The 16201-nt window shown below is 33.9% G+C and overlaps 1 protein-coding gene across 1 annotated transcript in view; it reads left to right on the top strand.

Moving 5' to 3' along the window:
- The window catches only part of LOC116876611 (complement factor H-related protein 4-like), a 102347-nt gene extending 86632 nt beyond the window's left edge, over window positions 1-15715 (top strand). Inside the window, exons 5-8 of the mRNA XM_032872880.1 lie at window positions 6619-6801; window positions 8867-9040; window positions 14475-14657; window positions 15327-15715. Coding sequence (XP_032728771.1) covers window positions 6619-6801; window positions 8867-9040; window positions 14475-14657; window positions 15327-15478 — 692 coding nt within the window. The 3' untranslated portion in view covers window positions 15479-15715. The remainder of the gene's footprint in view (window positions 1-6618; window positions 6802-8866; window positions 9041-14474; window positions 14658-15326) is intronic.
- Window positions 15716-16201: the final 486 nt, after the last annotated feature.

The following is a 16201-nucleotide window of genomic DNA, read 5'->3' as shown; positions in this document are numbered from 1 at the left end:
GCCAAGGGATGAGTTGATGAGTTTTAGGAGGAAAAAGGCCCGTATAAATTTTCCCTTTTATAAAGAGCTCTTCATAAAAATCACATTACAAATAAAGACAGGAGATTTTCAAAAACACCCATATCATTCATACATGTTTTAATTATAAAAACAGAAGATAATATTGAATATTATTTTTTTCTTTTTCCACATGTGATAGTAGCTTTAGTTTTTCTTGAGTTGCATGTTATTTTTGGATACTTGTGCGTTATAATTTAAAATTTGTACAAATAGTTTTTAACTTACCATTTTCAATGAATTTATGGGTTTTTAAAATTTTTGCTCATAATTTTTATGATTTTTAGGACAGTGTATTTTCAGTTATTTGAAAAATGGAAGTGCTACAAGGTTTGGACAAAAATATTTCCAAGATGAATCTATGAGAGTTCAATGCAGTTCTGGTTACAGTCTTCAAAATGAGCAGACTATAATGACATGTACAGAGGATGGCTGGTTCCCTCCTCTGGAATGCATTCCTCTCAGTAAGTTCTTGGTCTGAGATCCCAGTATATTTACGGTTTTCTAACCCCCATTTTTATTAACTGTATATGCCAATGCATATACTTATCTTTATTTTTTCCAAGTACGTATGAATGGATATACAAATTTCTTGATACATATACACCAAAATAAATGTCTACTGATAGGTGTTAGTAAAGAAAACAGTAAATGAAACACAAAGAAGAAACCTATAGTAATAGAGTGACACCAGGAGTGGAGGGAAGAAGATGGCAGTGGAGTAGGAGGAACCTAGGCATGCCTCATCCCATGAATACACTGAGATAACCATATGATCATCCTAAATACCCTAGAAATCGACTGGAAGACTGGCAGAACAAATCAACAAATACCTACCTTTTTTGAAAAGATAAACAAAATTGACAAACCTAAAGCTGCTAACCTAAGAAAAAAGAACATAAAAGAAACAAAATGAGGAAAGAAAGTGGAAACATTCAATTGATGCCACAGAAATACAAACGTTCATAAGAGAAAATTATAACCAATTACGCACAATAAATGAATAAAGAAATGAATAAATTCCTAGAAATTCACAACTTGACAAAACAAAATCATTAAGAAATAAAAAATCTGAACAAACTAATAACAAGACTGAATCATTAATTTAAAATATCTCTGCAGGGATGTCTGGGTGGCTCAGTTGGTTAAGCTGCAGCCTTCAGCTCATGTCATGATCCCAGAGTCCTGGGATCAAGACCCACATTGGGCTCCTTGCTTAGTGGGGAGCCTGCTTCTCTCTCTCTGCATCTGCCTGCCACTCTGCCTGATTATGCTCTCTCTCTCTCTCTTTGATAAATAAATAAACAAAATCTTTAAAATATCTCTGCAAAGAGGAGCACCTAGATGGCTCAGTGAGTTAAGTGGCTGCCTTCAGCTCAGGTTACAATCTCAGGATCTTGGGAATGAGCCCAATGTGGGGCTCCCTGCTTAGCAGGGAGTCTGCTTCTCCCTCTCCTTCTGCCTCTCCTCCCCTTCCACTCATGCTCCCTTTCTTTCTCACAAATAAATAAATAAAATCTTTAAAAAAAAAATCTCTGCAAAGAAAAGTCTGGGACCAGAAGTTTTCCCTGTCATTTAAAGAAGAATTAATACCAATTCTACTCAAACCATTCCAAGAATTTGAGGGCAGGGGGCTTCTAATACCACTTTACAAGATTAGCATGAATGTTAGTATCAAAACTAGACAAGGACACTACAAGAAAAAGAAATTATAAGCCAGTATTGCTGATAAACATAGCAGAAATGCTCAAAAAGTATTTGCAAAGTGAATTCAACAGCTTATTAAAAGATTCATACACCATAATGAGTTGGGTTTATCCATGGGCCTCAAGATTGGTTCAACATAAGCAAATCAGTAATATGATAAACCCAATTAACAATACAAAATTTAAAAATCATATAATCATCCCAATAGATAGAGGAAAAACATTTGACACAGATCACAATCCATTTATGATATCTCAACAATTTGGTATTGAAGAAATGTACCTTAACATAATAAAGGCCATAAATAAGAAGCCTATAATTAAGATAATATTTAGTTGTGAAAAGCTGAAAGCTTTTCCTCAAGGATCAGGAAAACCACAAGGATACACACTTTCACCACTGTCGAACAAAGGGAAATTAAAGTTACCCAAATAAAAAAATAAGTAAAATTATCTCCTTGTGAAAAAAAAGAAAAGAAAGCAAAACCCTGTTATAATTCATAAATGAATTTAGCAAAGTTGCAGGATACAAAATCAATACACAAAAATCTGTTGGGTAATGAATAATGAACTATCAAAAAGAGAAATTTAAAAAACAGTACCATTTACAATAGCATCAAAAGTAATAAGATAGATGCAGAATAAATCTATCCAAAGAGATGAAAGACTTGTATCCTGAAAACAATAAGAAAATAAAAAAAAATAAATTGAAGAAGATATAAATAAATGGAAAGATAGTCCATGTTCATGGATTGGAAGAATTAATATCATTAAACTGTGCATACTGCCCAACAGATACAATTCCTGTCAAGATCCTGCTGGCAATTTTTGCAGAAGCAGAATGAACAATCCTAAAATTTACTATGGAACCACAAGACTCCCAAATAGCCAAATCAGTCTTGAGAAAGAAGAGCAAAGCTGGTGCCATCGTGCTTCCTGATTCCAAACTAATATAGAGTGATTAAAATGAAAACAATATCATATTGGCAGATCAATTGGCAGGAAAAAAATTAGGAGCCAGAAATAAGCTCACATGCATATCCTTAATTAGAATTGATAAGGGAGCCAAAATACACATGAGGAAAGTAGTGTCTTCAGGAAAGAGAAAAGTTGGATATCCACAAGCAAAAAAAAAGAAAAAAATGAAATCCTATATTAAACCACTGACAAATTTAGCTCTAGATGAATTAAAGACTCAAATTTGACTTGAAACCATGGAAGTCCTAGAATATACATAGGGAAATATCTTCTTGACACTGGTCCTGGCAATGATATTCTTTGGATACGGCAGTAAAAACTGAAATAAGTAAATGTATCAAATGAAAAACTTCTACTCAGCAAAACAACAGAATAAAAAGACAACCTATGGAATGGGAGAAAATATTTGTAAGCCATAAATCTGATGAGGGAAATATATATATATACATTATATACATATACATATATATGCCTATATATACATACACACATACACATACATATTATATATATATAATATGTATTACATATATATGTGTGTATAAGTTGTATTATATATATACAACTCTAGAGCAAAAAAAAAAAAAAACCCAAGCCAAATAAAAATGAGCAAACATCTAAATAAACATTTTTCTGAAGAATACATGCAAATGGCCAATTGGTACTCAAAATCACTAATCGGCAGGCATATGAGATCAGAACCACAATGAACTATTTATCTCATACCTGTTAAAATGGCTTTTATTAAAAAGACAAGAGATAACAAATGTTGAGAATGTGGAGTAAAGGGAACACTTGTATACTTTCAGTGGGAATGTAATTTGTTATAGGCATATGGAAAACAGTGTGGAAGTTCCTCAGAAAGTTAATAGAACTACAATATGATACAGCAATCTCATTGCTGGGTATATATCTGAAGAAAATGAAATCAATATCTTGAAGAAATATCTGTACCTTTGTGTTCATTACAGCTTTATTCACAATAACCAACATACAGAAAAAAACTAAATGTTCATTTATGGATGAATGGATAAGGAAGATGTGATAAATATATACATTTTTTTCCAATGGAATACCATGAGAGAAAGTAAAATTTTGCTATTTATAACATGTAGATAAATAATGATTAAACTTCAAGTCTAACTTATATATAAAATAAAAGAAAAAAAGAAAAAGTCAAATTCATAAAACAGAGAGTAGAATAGTAAATACCAGTGGCTTGCAGATGGGGGAAATGAGGAGATGGTGGTCCAAGGTGTAAGCCTTCAGTTATAAGATGAATAATTCTGAAGATCTAACATACAGCCTGATGACTATGGTTAGTAATAATGTGTTGTACAGCTGAAATTTGCTTAGAGAGTAGATATTAACCATTCCACCCACAAAAATAAGTAATTATGTGAGGTGATTAATGCAATTTTAATTTTTTTCCAAGTGTATATGTGTACCAAGTCATCTCATTGTATACTTTATATATAGAATTTTGTCAATTATACATCAATGAAGTAGTAGAGACAACCATTAATACAGTACAAAAGATAAGGAAATAAGAATGAAAGTAATAACTATAAAACATACTCAAATAACAAAGGAAGTCATCAAAAGTGGAAGAGATTGAAAAAAAAATCACAAAACAGAAGATAATTAGCCAAATTTGAATAGTGAGTGTTCACCTGTCAATAACTCCTTTAAATGTAAATGGATTAAACTTACCTATTAAAAAGAATACAGCACCTGAACAGGTAAAAAACAAGAACTCACTTTAGATTTAAAGACACAATAGGCTAAAAGTGAAGAAATTTAAACATATTTCATGTGAATGGCAACCAAAGAATGTTGGAGTGTCTATACTTCTATCAGTAAAATTAAAAATTAACTTTATGTCTCAAACTGTCTCTCTGACACAGAAGGTCATTATATAATAATAAAGAAGGTCATTGTGTAATAATAAGGAGTCAATTCAAAAGGAAGATATAGCAATTCTCAACATATGTGGATCCGACATTGGAACTCCTAAACATATAAAGCAAATATTGACAGATCTAAAGAGGAGAAGTTGATAGCAACACAATAAAATTAGGAGATTTCAATACCCCATTTTGAATAATGGATAGCACACCCAGACAGAAATTCAAGAAAGGAGCCCTAGATTTGAACAACAATACAAACAAAATGGACCTAATAGATATATGTGGAATTTTCCACCCAACAATGGAAGAGTACATTCTCCTCAACTGCACGTGAAAGATTCTATGCAGTATCTTTTCCAACCATAAAAGAGGAAAACTAGAAATCAGTAACAGCAAAAAGAAGGGAGAAACTCGCAGATACATGGAAAGAAAACAGCACACTCTCAAACAATGTGATCATAGAAGAAAGTGCAAGAGAATTTTTTTTTAATCTCTTGAGACAAATGAAAACAAAAACACAATATAACAAAATTCAGAGATGCTGCAAAAGCAGTGGGAAGAGGGAAATTTTTAGTGACAAATGCCTACATTAAAATAGAAGTTCATATATAAACAACCTAAATTTATGCCTCAAGGAACTATAAAAACAAACCAAGCCCAAAGTTAGAAGCGAAGCAATAATAAAGATTAGAGCAGAAATGAATCAAATGGAGAATAAAAAACATCCTATTCCACCATCTCCCTAACAACAGGCTGTATTTTCAAATTTATATGCATGTTGGGTTATCTTGGCTTTTATTTTCTAATTTCTTAAAGCAGAAACAATGAGTCAATATGCAGTCTACTCTTTTCTACCATAGCTATATAATGGTAAAATTTCCCTCTCAGCACTGCTTTAGTATCATCTCACAAAATTTTATTTAAATTTTTTTATCATTCCATTCAAAGGGCTTAATGTCTATTCTTTTATTATTTATTTTTTAATTAATTCATTCATTCATTCAGTAGGCTCTATGCCCAGCATGGAGCCCAACATGAGGCTTGAGTTCACAGCCCTGAGATCAAGACCTGATCTGACCATGAGAGTCAGATGCTCAACTAACTGAGCAACCCAGGTGCTGCTTTAATGTCTTTTTTTTTTTAAGATTATATACTTTTAATTCCATATAGTGTTTAATATTCCATGTATCCCATGTCCTATCTACTAGGTGCTCCAAGTGAAGGAATTAAATTATGAGATAAAATTGTGAAATAAAATAAAACCATGAAAATATACATACTTCATGTTTTCTCCTTTGATTTCTTCATTCATGGACGAGACAATAAATAAAGATGAATTTGTGAAGAGACCAGATAACTGACAGAAGTCTTTATTTTTTCAAGTGAAGTTATACTTAATTTGAGGATCATCATTTTGGTCTAAGAAGATAAATAAATATGTCATATTCATCAAACTCCATGTATCCGTATGGTTTTAAGCACCCAGTCATGGTGACAAACATTTCAAATTATCAGAGTTGTAGTAGTTATGGTGGCAGATTCTCTGAGATCATCACCTGATCTGAGATACCCCAATTAGTTAACCGAATGCTGGGGCTGCTAAAGAGATCCTGAGTGCACAATATTTAAAAGAAGTGTCTGGAAAGGATCTATTGCCAGTATAATTCTGGCATGCTGTAGGATTCCAGATCCATTAGACAAACAAATTTCTAATAATTTCCTAGAAGGGATTCTGAGTATTCTAAATTTTGCTTCTTTATCCCCCCCCCAAATTTTTAATGAACAATCCTGATTTAATACCTATGGAAACTCATAGCTTATTTTCTCTGTCACAAGAATTTTGGTGATTCGGATTTTCTGGATTTTCATTTATAAATGACTCCTTATCTTTTTATTGTTATATTATTTGAGTCCATAAAAACGTTTATTTAAATGCTTATCTTTTCCTTATACTTTCTCCCTTTCAGAAAGATGTTTAAAATCAGAGATAACAATTGAAAATGGATTTTTTTCTGAATCTGAATTTGCAATTCCCTTGAATAAAGAAACAAAATATAAGTGTAAAACAGGATATGTAACACCAGGTGGTAAAACTTCAGGATCAATTACATGTCTGGAAAGTGGATGGTCACCTCAACCCACATGTATTAGTGAGTAATTTTATGTTCATTTTCATTATCCTGATGATTGTTATGCAAAAGTTTCCTTTAACTTAATTCTTCTCTGTGGGCAAGGGTTGACGTAGTTCCCATTTGAAAAGATAAATGAAAAAATATGTAATTTTTTTTTACTATTACGATTAATCACTTATAGGGTAGAATATCAGTCTATGTTTCAGTTCAAGTTTTCTTCCACTTTAAAACATCCTGTGAATTAACTAATTAATTAATAATTAAAATAAGACATCCTGTGATTTGGAAACTACATAGGGAGACGTGTTTATTCTTCTTCAAACTCATTTAATTTTGGCTGACATCTTTGTGCCAATTGTACCTGTTTTTAGGTGATTAAACTCTTATGTCAGAGTCTTTGTTCCTAGACACAAAAGTTATGCTTTTAAATGAAGAACTGGGTCCACACTGCATAATTTAAGTTGACCTACAGAACTTACATGTTTGATAATCTAGGGTAGGTCCACTTCTAAAATATCCTCTCCCTTAGGAAATCTTCATAAACATCTATGCAGTGGAGACGGAAATGCTTCTATATAGTACCAAATGCAGCTGTGTTGAAAGACTTCCCTGTCCCTAGATATTTATGAAGATTTTCTTTAAAAAAAAAAAAGATTTTATTTATTTGACAGAGAAAGATCACAAGTAGGCAGAGAGGCAGGCAGAGAAAGGGGAGAAGCAGGCTCCCTACTGCACAGAGAGCCCAACTTGGGGCCCAATCCCAGGACCTGAGCCAAAGGCAGAGGCTTAACACACTGAGCCACCCAGGTGCCCCTGAAGATTTTCTAAGAACAATTTTCTCAAGTTTATCTTATACTTCAAAGCTACACAATGATACTTTGAACTGATATTTAGCATATTCACTTTAAATAAAGTGGATATTTAAATATCCATTTTGACTGCTTTCATGTCCTTATTTTTTTTTTAATTTCCATGCTTACTATGAGCACTAGCCATAGAAAAAAATGATAAAACTTTCCCCATATCAAACTCATTTTATACGAAATTGTATGCAGTTAACCATTTAAACATTCTAATTATGGAAGAGGAAATCTCTCTCACTCTCTTTTTTTGCTAGTATAGTTTTGCTTTCTTTTTTAAGGTTTTAAAGTACCTAGCTACGTGACACAGTACAACATTCATGGTGAATTACTTAAACCTTTATTAACTTCATTCTAGTATTGTGTTGGCAAAATTGAGACTTTTAACACTTTCCTTCCTTTTAACAAATTATAAACAATAGTTATCTCTCCATTCAAATATTTGAGAATGTGAGGTCTAATAGAGCACAGTGATATTTAATTTAATCAAAGTCTTTGGTGAATATTTCAACTTTAAATGTAAATTAATGAGTAAACCTGATCACCAAGGAGATTGTTTGCCCAGAGTTTCAAAGCACATCGTTTGCAAATGGAAACTAAAAAAATTTATAAAAACACTGACATTACCGTGTTTTTAAAAAAGTTCTTAATCTTTTCACTAAAAGGAGGAAACTATTAGTTCTAGTGTTAAATATGGTAGGTAATAAAATTCCTCCTAAGTGACCGGTAATTCCAATTGCCCACTTTGAAATAAGTACCCTTAATATGAGATTACATACATACCTGAGTATGAGATTCATTAGTGACAATCACAAGTTTTTGTATCAGATGTTCCAGAGGAAGTTGCTGTTGTTACTTTGATCTTAATATTTGTACATAAAAACTGATTATTTTAGGCATTGTTTTGTATTGTACTTTAATACCTGGTGTACAGTTCGAGAAATAAAAATCTGGAAATCCCAAAAAAAAAAAAAAAAAAGGAATAAGTTTTCCAGAGTGTTTAAGTGCTAAGAAAAATGCTGTGTAGAAAAATACTTATTCACTTTGAGTAATTTTTTTCAGGACAATGATTTATCACTGTTATTCTTAGATTCTTTTAATATGATACTTAATACACTAGCACACACTAATTGAGAAAGCTGTTTTTACCATCTTGGGATAAGACTTAGTTACATTGTCCACTAAATATTAGAAATGAAATCTTCAATTCTATTATGCTTTAGAATCTTGTGACATGCCAGTATTGGAGAACGCCACAATCAAAAGTAATAGCACATGGTTTAAAGTCAATGACACATTAGACTATGAGTGCCATGATGGATTTGAAAGCAGAGATGGGCACACAGGTTCCATAGTGTGTGGTAATGATGGTTGGTCTTATAAACCAGAATGTTATGGTAAGTGCTTTTTTTCCAGGTATTCTTTTTTTCAGGATTGACAAAATTAACAAAATGTATTTCAAATGTTCCATTTTGAACAAATTTGCATTAAAGTCATTTTTAAGATTTTTACAGCCCAAAGACAATAATTTATCTTTAAGACAGTATATTAATATTTCCTAGGGGCCATATACATGATAGATTTGTAAATAAATTATAATTATGTTTCTTAATCCAAATGCAGTCTTTCATATTATTTTAAATGGAGTTCTTTTAGTGTATAGTGTAAGAAAACCAAAATTATAGTTTTTAACAATTTCCTCAGTTATTTTGCTCCTGAGTTTCTGCTTTTACACCTTCTACCTTGAGTGTTAATTTCCTTCTTTTTTTTTTTTTTTTAAAGATTTTGTTTATTTATTTGACAGAGAGAGATCACAAGTAGGCATAGAGGCGGGGTGGGGGGAGTGGAGCATGTTCCCTGCTGAGCAGAGAAGCCAATAGGGACTCAATACTAGGACCCTGAGATCATGACCTGAGCCGAAGGCAGAGGCTTAACCCACTGAGCTACCCAGGTGCCCCTTGAGTTTTAATTTCTTCAGGTTCGAAAAGCTCTTTATTTTCTGACTTTGACAAGTTCTGTGGACTATTATATGAATCTCTTTCATGTTTGCAAATCACTATTTTCTAGGAGTAAGAGTAGAATTTGAATCTGTGGAAATTTGAGTAGATTTAGATTGCTCCATGCCAAGGGAACAGGATGTGCAAAACTCTGACAACAAAACAGTTTGGGAAATATCAGGGTGAGCAAATTCTACTCAAGATGTGAGAGAGTTTTATAAACTGAAGCTGTTTGGTAGAATTCCCCTGGGAAGCTAAATGGCCCTGGATCCTTCTTTGTTGAGACATTTTTGATTAATGCTTCCATTTCCTTGCTGGTTATGGGTCTGTTCAACGTTTTCTATTTCTTCCTGGTTCAGTTTTGGTAGTTCATACATCTCTAGGAATATATCCATTTCTTCCAGATTGTCTAATTTGTTGGCATATAGTTTCTCGTAATATGTTCTTATAATTGTTTGTATTTTTTTGGTGTTGGGTGTGATCTCTCCTCTTTCATTCATGATTTTATTTATTTTTGATCCTTTCTTTTCTTTTTGATAAATCTGTCAAGGGTTTGTCAATCTTCTTAATTCCTTCAAAAAACCAGCTACTAGTTTCCTTGACCTGTTCTACTGTTCTTTTAGTTTCTATTTCATTGATTTCTGCTCTGATCTTTATTTCTCTTCTACTGCTGGGTTTAGGCTTTCTTTGTTTTCTTTATCCAGCTCCTTCAGGTGTAGGGTTAAATTGTGTCTTTGAGACCTTTTTTGTTTCTTGACAAAGGCTTATATTGCATTATGCTTTCTTTTAGGACCGTCTTTCCTGCATCCCAAAGACTTTGAACAGTTGTTTTTTTCTTTGTCATTTGTTTCCATGAATTTTTTTAAGTTTTTTTTTAAGTTTTCATATAAATTCCAGTTAATCAACGTACCATGTAATTTTAGTTTCAGGTGTGCAATATAGTAATTAAACAATTCCATACAACAACTAGTGTTCACTCAAGGGCTCTCCTTAATCCCCTTCACCTATTTCACCCACCCTCTCACCCACTTCTCCGGTAACCATCAGTTTGTTCTCTATAATTAAGGGTCTGTTTTCTCATTTGCCTCTCTCCTTTTTCCCCTTTGCTCATTTTTTTTTAATTCCACATGTGAGTGAAATCATATGGTATTTGTCTTTGTCTGAGTGATTTTACTTAGCATTATAGTCTCTAGCTCCATCCATGTCATTGCAACTGACAAGATTTCATTTGTTTTTAAGGCTGAGTAATTTATATACTGCCTTTTCTTTATCCATTCATCTATCAGTGGACATTTGGGCTGCTTCCATATCTTGGCTATTGTAAATAATGCTGCTATAAATATCAGGGTGCAAGTATCCCTTTGAATTAGTCTTTTTGTATATTTTGGGTAAAAATCTAGTGGTTCAATTGCTGGTTCATAAGGTAGCTCCACTTTTAATATTTTGAGGAGTCTCCATACTGTTCTCCAGAGTGGCTGCACCAGTTTGCATTCCCACCAGTGGTGCAAGAGGGTTTCCCTCTCTCCACATACTTACCAGCACCTGTTGTTTCTCCTGTTTTTTTTTTTTTTAAATTATTTTAGTCACTTTCACAAGTGTGAGGTGGTATCTCATTGTGGTTTTGATTTGTATTTCCCTAATGATGAGTGATATTGGGCATCTTTTCATGTATGTTGGCCATCTGTAGTCTTCTTGGAAGAATTTCTGTTCATGACTTCTTCCCATTTTTAATTGGATTATTCATTTTTTGGGTGCTGAGTTTTATAAGTTCTTTCCATATTTTGGATACTAACCCTTTATCAGATATGTCATTTGCAAATATCTTTTCCTGTTCTGTAGGCTACCTTCTAGTTTTATTATTTCCTTCACTGTGCAGAAGCTTTTTATTTTGATGTAGTCCCAATAGTTTATTTATGCCTTTGTTTCTCTTGCCTCAAGAGACGTATCTAAAAGGAAGCTGCTACAGCTGATTTTATATTGACATTTTTTGGTTTCAAGCTCTTGCTCAGGTTGCCAGTTGGACACACATCAGAGTGGTGGTTTTAGGAAGCATTTGTGCACCTTCTCTGTGTTATGATTGTAGCTCCTGTGTTGTCATTTATTTTCAAATTATACTGCCAAATATGGCAACCAGTACATAAAATGAAATTTCATAGTTAATGAAACATGGAATCATTGTTTCACTTTTTTTTTTATGGCTTTCTTATGCACCACCAGGATATGTGGAAATAAGAGGAGCCAATATTGGAGATACAGCCACTTCTTTTTCAAATCAACTTTTGCCTGGAATATGTATTTTCCAGTCTTTTACTTTGAGCCCACATATGTTTTCATGTTGAAGTTAGTTTCTTTTAGTTGCCATATAGTCGGCTCTTGTTTATGTGTCCACTCTGCCACTTTCAGTCTTTTAACTGAAGAATTTAAACCATTTACACTTTAAGTAAGTATTGATAGCTTAGGGGTTATGTCAGGCATTTTGTTATATTCCTTGCATTTCTTTCCTCTGTTTCTCACTCCTCTTTCTTTCTTTTTTTCTTTCTTGCCATCTCTAGGTTTTGGAACATTTTAAAATAATTTTATTTTGATATGTCTTTTTTGTTTTGGAGCATATCTCTTTTTTTTTTTTTATTTTCAGCATAACATTATTCCTTGTTTTTGTACCACACCCAGTGTTCCGTGCAGTCCGTGCCCTCTCTAATACCCACCACCTGGTTCCGCCAACCTCCCACCCCCCCACCTCTTCAAACCCTTCAGCTTGTTTTTCAGAGTCCATAGTCTCTCATTGTTCACCTCCCCTTCCAATTTCCCCCAACTCCCTTCTCCTAACTCCCCATGTCCTCCATGCTATGTGTTATGCTCCACAAATAAGTGAAACCATATGATAATTGACTCTCTCTGCTTGACTTATTTCACTCAGCATAATCTCTTCCAGTCCTGTCCATGTTGCTACAAAAGTTGGGTATTCATCCTTTCTGATGGAGGCATAATACTCCATAGTGTATATGGACCACTTCTTCCTTATCCATTCATCCGTTGAAGGGCATCTTGGTTCTTTCCACAGTTTGGTGACTGTGGCCATTGCTGCTATAAACATTGGGGTACAGATGGCCCTTCTTTTCCCTACATCTGTATCTTTGGGGTAAATACCCAGTAGTGCAATTGCAGGGTCATAGGGAAGTTCTATTTTTAATTTCTTGAGGGATCTCCACACTGTTCTCCAAAGAGGCTGCACCAACTTGCATTCCCACCAACAGTGTAAGAGGGTTCCCCTTTCTCCACATCCCCTCCAACACATGTTGGAGCATATCTCTTTTAATAACTTTATCCATGGTTGCTCAAGGTATTAAGATGCACATACATATCTTGTCACTCCTACCCCTGGTTTTGACATTTTGCTACTTCAAGTGAAATGAGGAAACCTTACTTCCACTTAGGTCCATTTACTCTCCCCACATTTTATCTTATTTTATTTTATTTATTGTTTATTTATTGAGAGAAAGAGAGACAGAGAGAGGGAGTGGAGTGGCAGTGGGAGAACAAGAGAGAAAATCTTAAGTAGACTCAACACCCAGCTCAGAGCCTGACACAGTGCTCAATCTCACAACCCTGAAACCATGACCTGAGCTAAAGTCAAGAGTGGACACTTAACCGATTTTGAACCTCCTAGGTGCCCATACGTTCCCCACCATTCAAACATAAATGTCTGAAGTATTTCTTCTACATATATGGAGCACCGTATCAAATGATATAATTTGCACAAACACCAAACCTAACAAACTCCTCAGGAAAAAGAGAGTTCATTTTATTTACCCCTGTTTTTTCAGTCCCTTGTTTTTTCTTCCTTCATGAAGTCTCAGTCCTTGCTCTGTTATCTTTTCCCTGATATTTGAAGAATTCATTTACCAATTCTTTAAAGACAGATCTGCTGGAGTTAAATGCTGTTTTCCTTAGTCTCGGAATATCTCCTGCTCTCCCTTAAACCCCAAAGGATAGTAACACAGGATATAGCATTTGAGGTTGACAGTTCTTGTCTTCTAGCACTTAAAAAATGTTGTCACTTCTTCTGGCTTGATGGTCACAGATGAGAAGCCCACTGATGTTTGAATCCTTTTTACATTATAGGTTTTGCATAATTTCTACTTAGCTGCTTTTGAGAATTTTCCTTTCCCTTTACTTTTCCTCAGTTTGATTATGGTGTTATGTTGGCATGAATTTCTTTGGGTTTGTCCTGTTTCACTTTTTCAATATGAATGCTTATACCCTGTGCCCAACTTGGGAAATTTTCAGTCCATATTTTTGAAAGTTGTTTTGGTTTTGCTTTCAATCTATTTTCAAAGTCAGTCATTTATATTCTATATTCAAATTTATTTAGCTTTTGTTATTGCTTTATGTATGCTTTCATGGGGGATAAAAGGAAAGGCTTAAAAGTGTGATTCTCAGTTTAAGTGATTAAAATTTCTTCAATGGGGGCATGTGTGTGGCTTAGTTGTTTAAGCACCTGCCTTTAACTCAGGTCATGATCCCAGCATCCTGAGATGGAGCCCCATGTCAGGCTCCCTCCCCAGCAGGGACTCTGCTTCTCCCTCTGCCTCTCCCTTGGCTTATGCTCTCTCTCTCTCTCCCTGACTCTCTGTCTCTCTCTCTCTCTCTCTCTCTCTCTCAATAAATACATAAAAATCTTTAAAAAATAAAATAAAATTTTTTCAATGAATCATTTCTGTCAGCAGAAATCACAAGTCTTGATATTGCATATTGTGCTATATATTTATATGCTTTATTTTAACATGTTTTTCTTTGGTCTTTCAATAAATCAAACAAATATATATTTTTTTAGATTCTGAAGGAAAATGTGGGCCTCCTCCACGTATTGACAATGGAGACATTACCTCATTCACGTTATTATCATATGCTCCAGGATCATCAGTAGAGTACATATGCCAGTCCTTCTATGTTCTTCAGGGACATAGGACCATAACATGCAGAAATGGACAGTGGTCACCACCACCAAAATGCTTAGGTAAATATTTCAGTATTCTTGGGGATCCTGGGAAAATCAGTATAATGCAGTAAGATGCTTTACTGTTATTATTAGAATCTTCCCTGATTAACAACAACCATTTATTGAAAGCTTGACTACCAAATATTAATGTGTAAAGAAGTAAAGTTGGAAAGGAAAACTCTTGTTCAAGGAACAAAAGATCTTTAATAAAAGGACTCTGGATTTATTCATATTAAAATTGACATTATGAGGGCACCTGGGTGACTCAGTTGGTTAAGCAACTGCCTTCAGCTAGGTCATGATCCCAGAGTGCTGGGATTGAGTCCTGTATCCTGCTCCCAGCTCCATGGGAAGTCTGCTTCTCCCTCTGACCCTCTCCCCTCTCATGCTCCCTCTCTCATTTTCTCTCTCTCAAATAAATAAATAAAATTTTTAAAAACTGACATTATGAATCTTCGATTGTAACATTTAATTTTCATAGCTATAACATAGTACCTCATTTTATATCATTAATTATTTAAAATGATTTAAATCGACATGATGGATTTCTGAGGGATTATTCTGGAAAAGGTTTTGAAAACGAAGCCCTGAACTAGTGTAGAAGATTCCACATGAAAGTCTGAAAATCTGAGGAAAATATTTGTTTACTACTCAGTGTTTTCTGTTCTTTCTTTTTTCAATCTTCAGAGGCCTGTACAGTATCAGCAGACATCTTGAGAAAACATAATATACGATTACGATGGTCTCATGAGACAAAAATTTATTCCAGAACAGGGGATGTTATTGAATTTGAATGTCTCCATGGATATCGTAGAAAGACACCAGATCATACATTCTGAGCCACCTGTCAGGATGGGAAAGTGACATATCCTGAATGTGGATAAAACAATGGTTAAGATGCAGTCTTAAAATTAAAATATGTACATTCACTCGGAATTTTTCATCATCAATCAATTCTCAGTTTATTTTGTCAAGTATTATGTAACTCATTTATATTCACAAATCAGAATTTGTATTAAATATTATGTGGATGATGTAATGATAATCAGAGAGATGAATAAATCACTTCTTAAAATCACCTCATTAAAACCTGGCCAACCAAAATGCTTTGCAAGAAATTAGATTCAATCACTCCAGTGCCTACTTCTATTCATCTTTCCCTCTAACTTCCTCAAAGCTTCTTCCAAAACTTCTGGGGCTGCCTGAGACTCTCCATTTCAGAGAAAATGGGAGAAAATGCTTTTTTCCATCTTTAAAATAGTTGAAATAATTCCACTTCAAGAACACCTAACAGAATAACTGTGCCATTCCTATGTTAGTAATCTGTATAGTAGATAAATATATAAAAATGATGAAAGGTAAGATTTTTCTACAAGATGCCTATCTAGCACACGTAAAAATTCAAACAAATCATAAAGAGAAATTAGAATTTAATTGGGTACATAACTGTCATACTACAACATGAAAAGTGACAAAAGGAAATCCAATATCAAGTATAAACACACACATACAAACACACACACACATACACACACACACACACGCACAGTGTTTTTAAAATT

Source organism: Lontra canadensis, unplaced genomic scaffold (genome assembly GCF_010015895.1).
Source record: "Lontra canadensis isolate GAN:19392208 unplaced genomic scaffold, GSC_riverotter_1.0 scaffold46, whole genome shotgun sequence".
In the NCBI taxonomy this organism is placed as follows: Eukaryota; Metazoa; Chordata; class Mammalia; order Carnivora; family Mustelidae; genus Lontra; species Lontra canadensis.
Note: the sequence above shows the minus strand (reverse complement) of the source record. Positions and strands in the feature narration are given on the sequence as shown.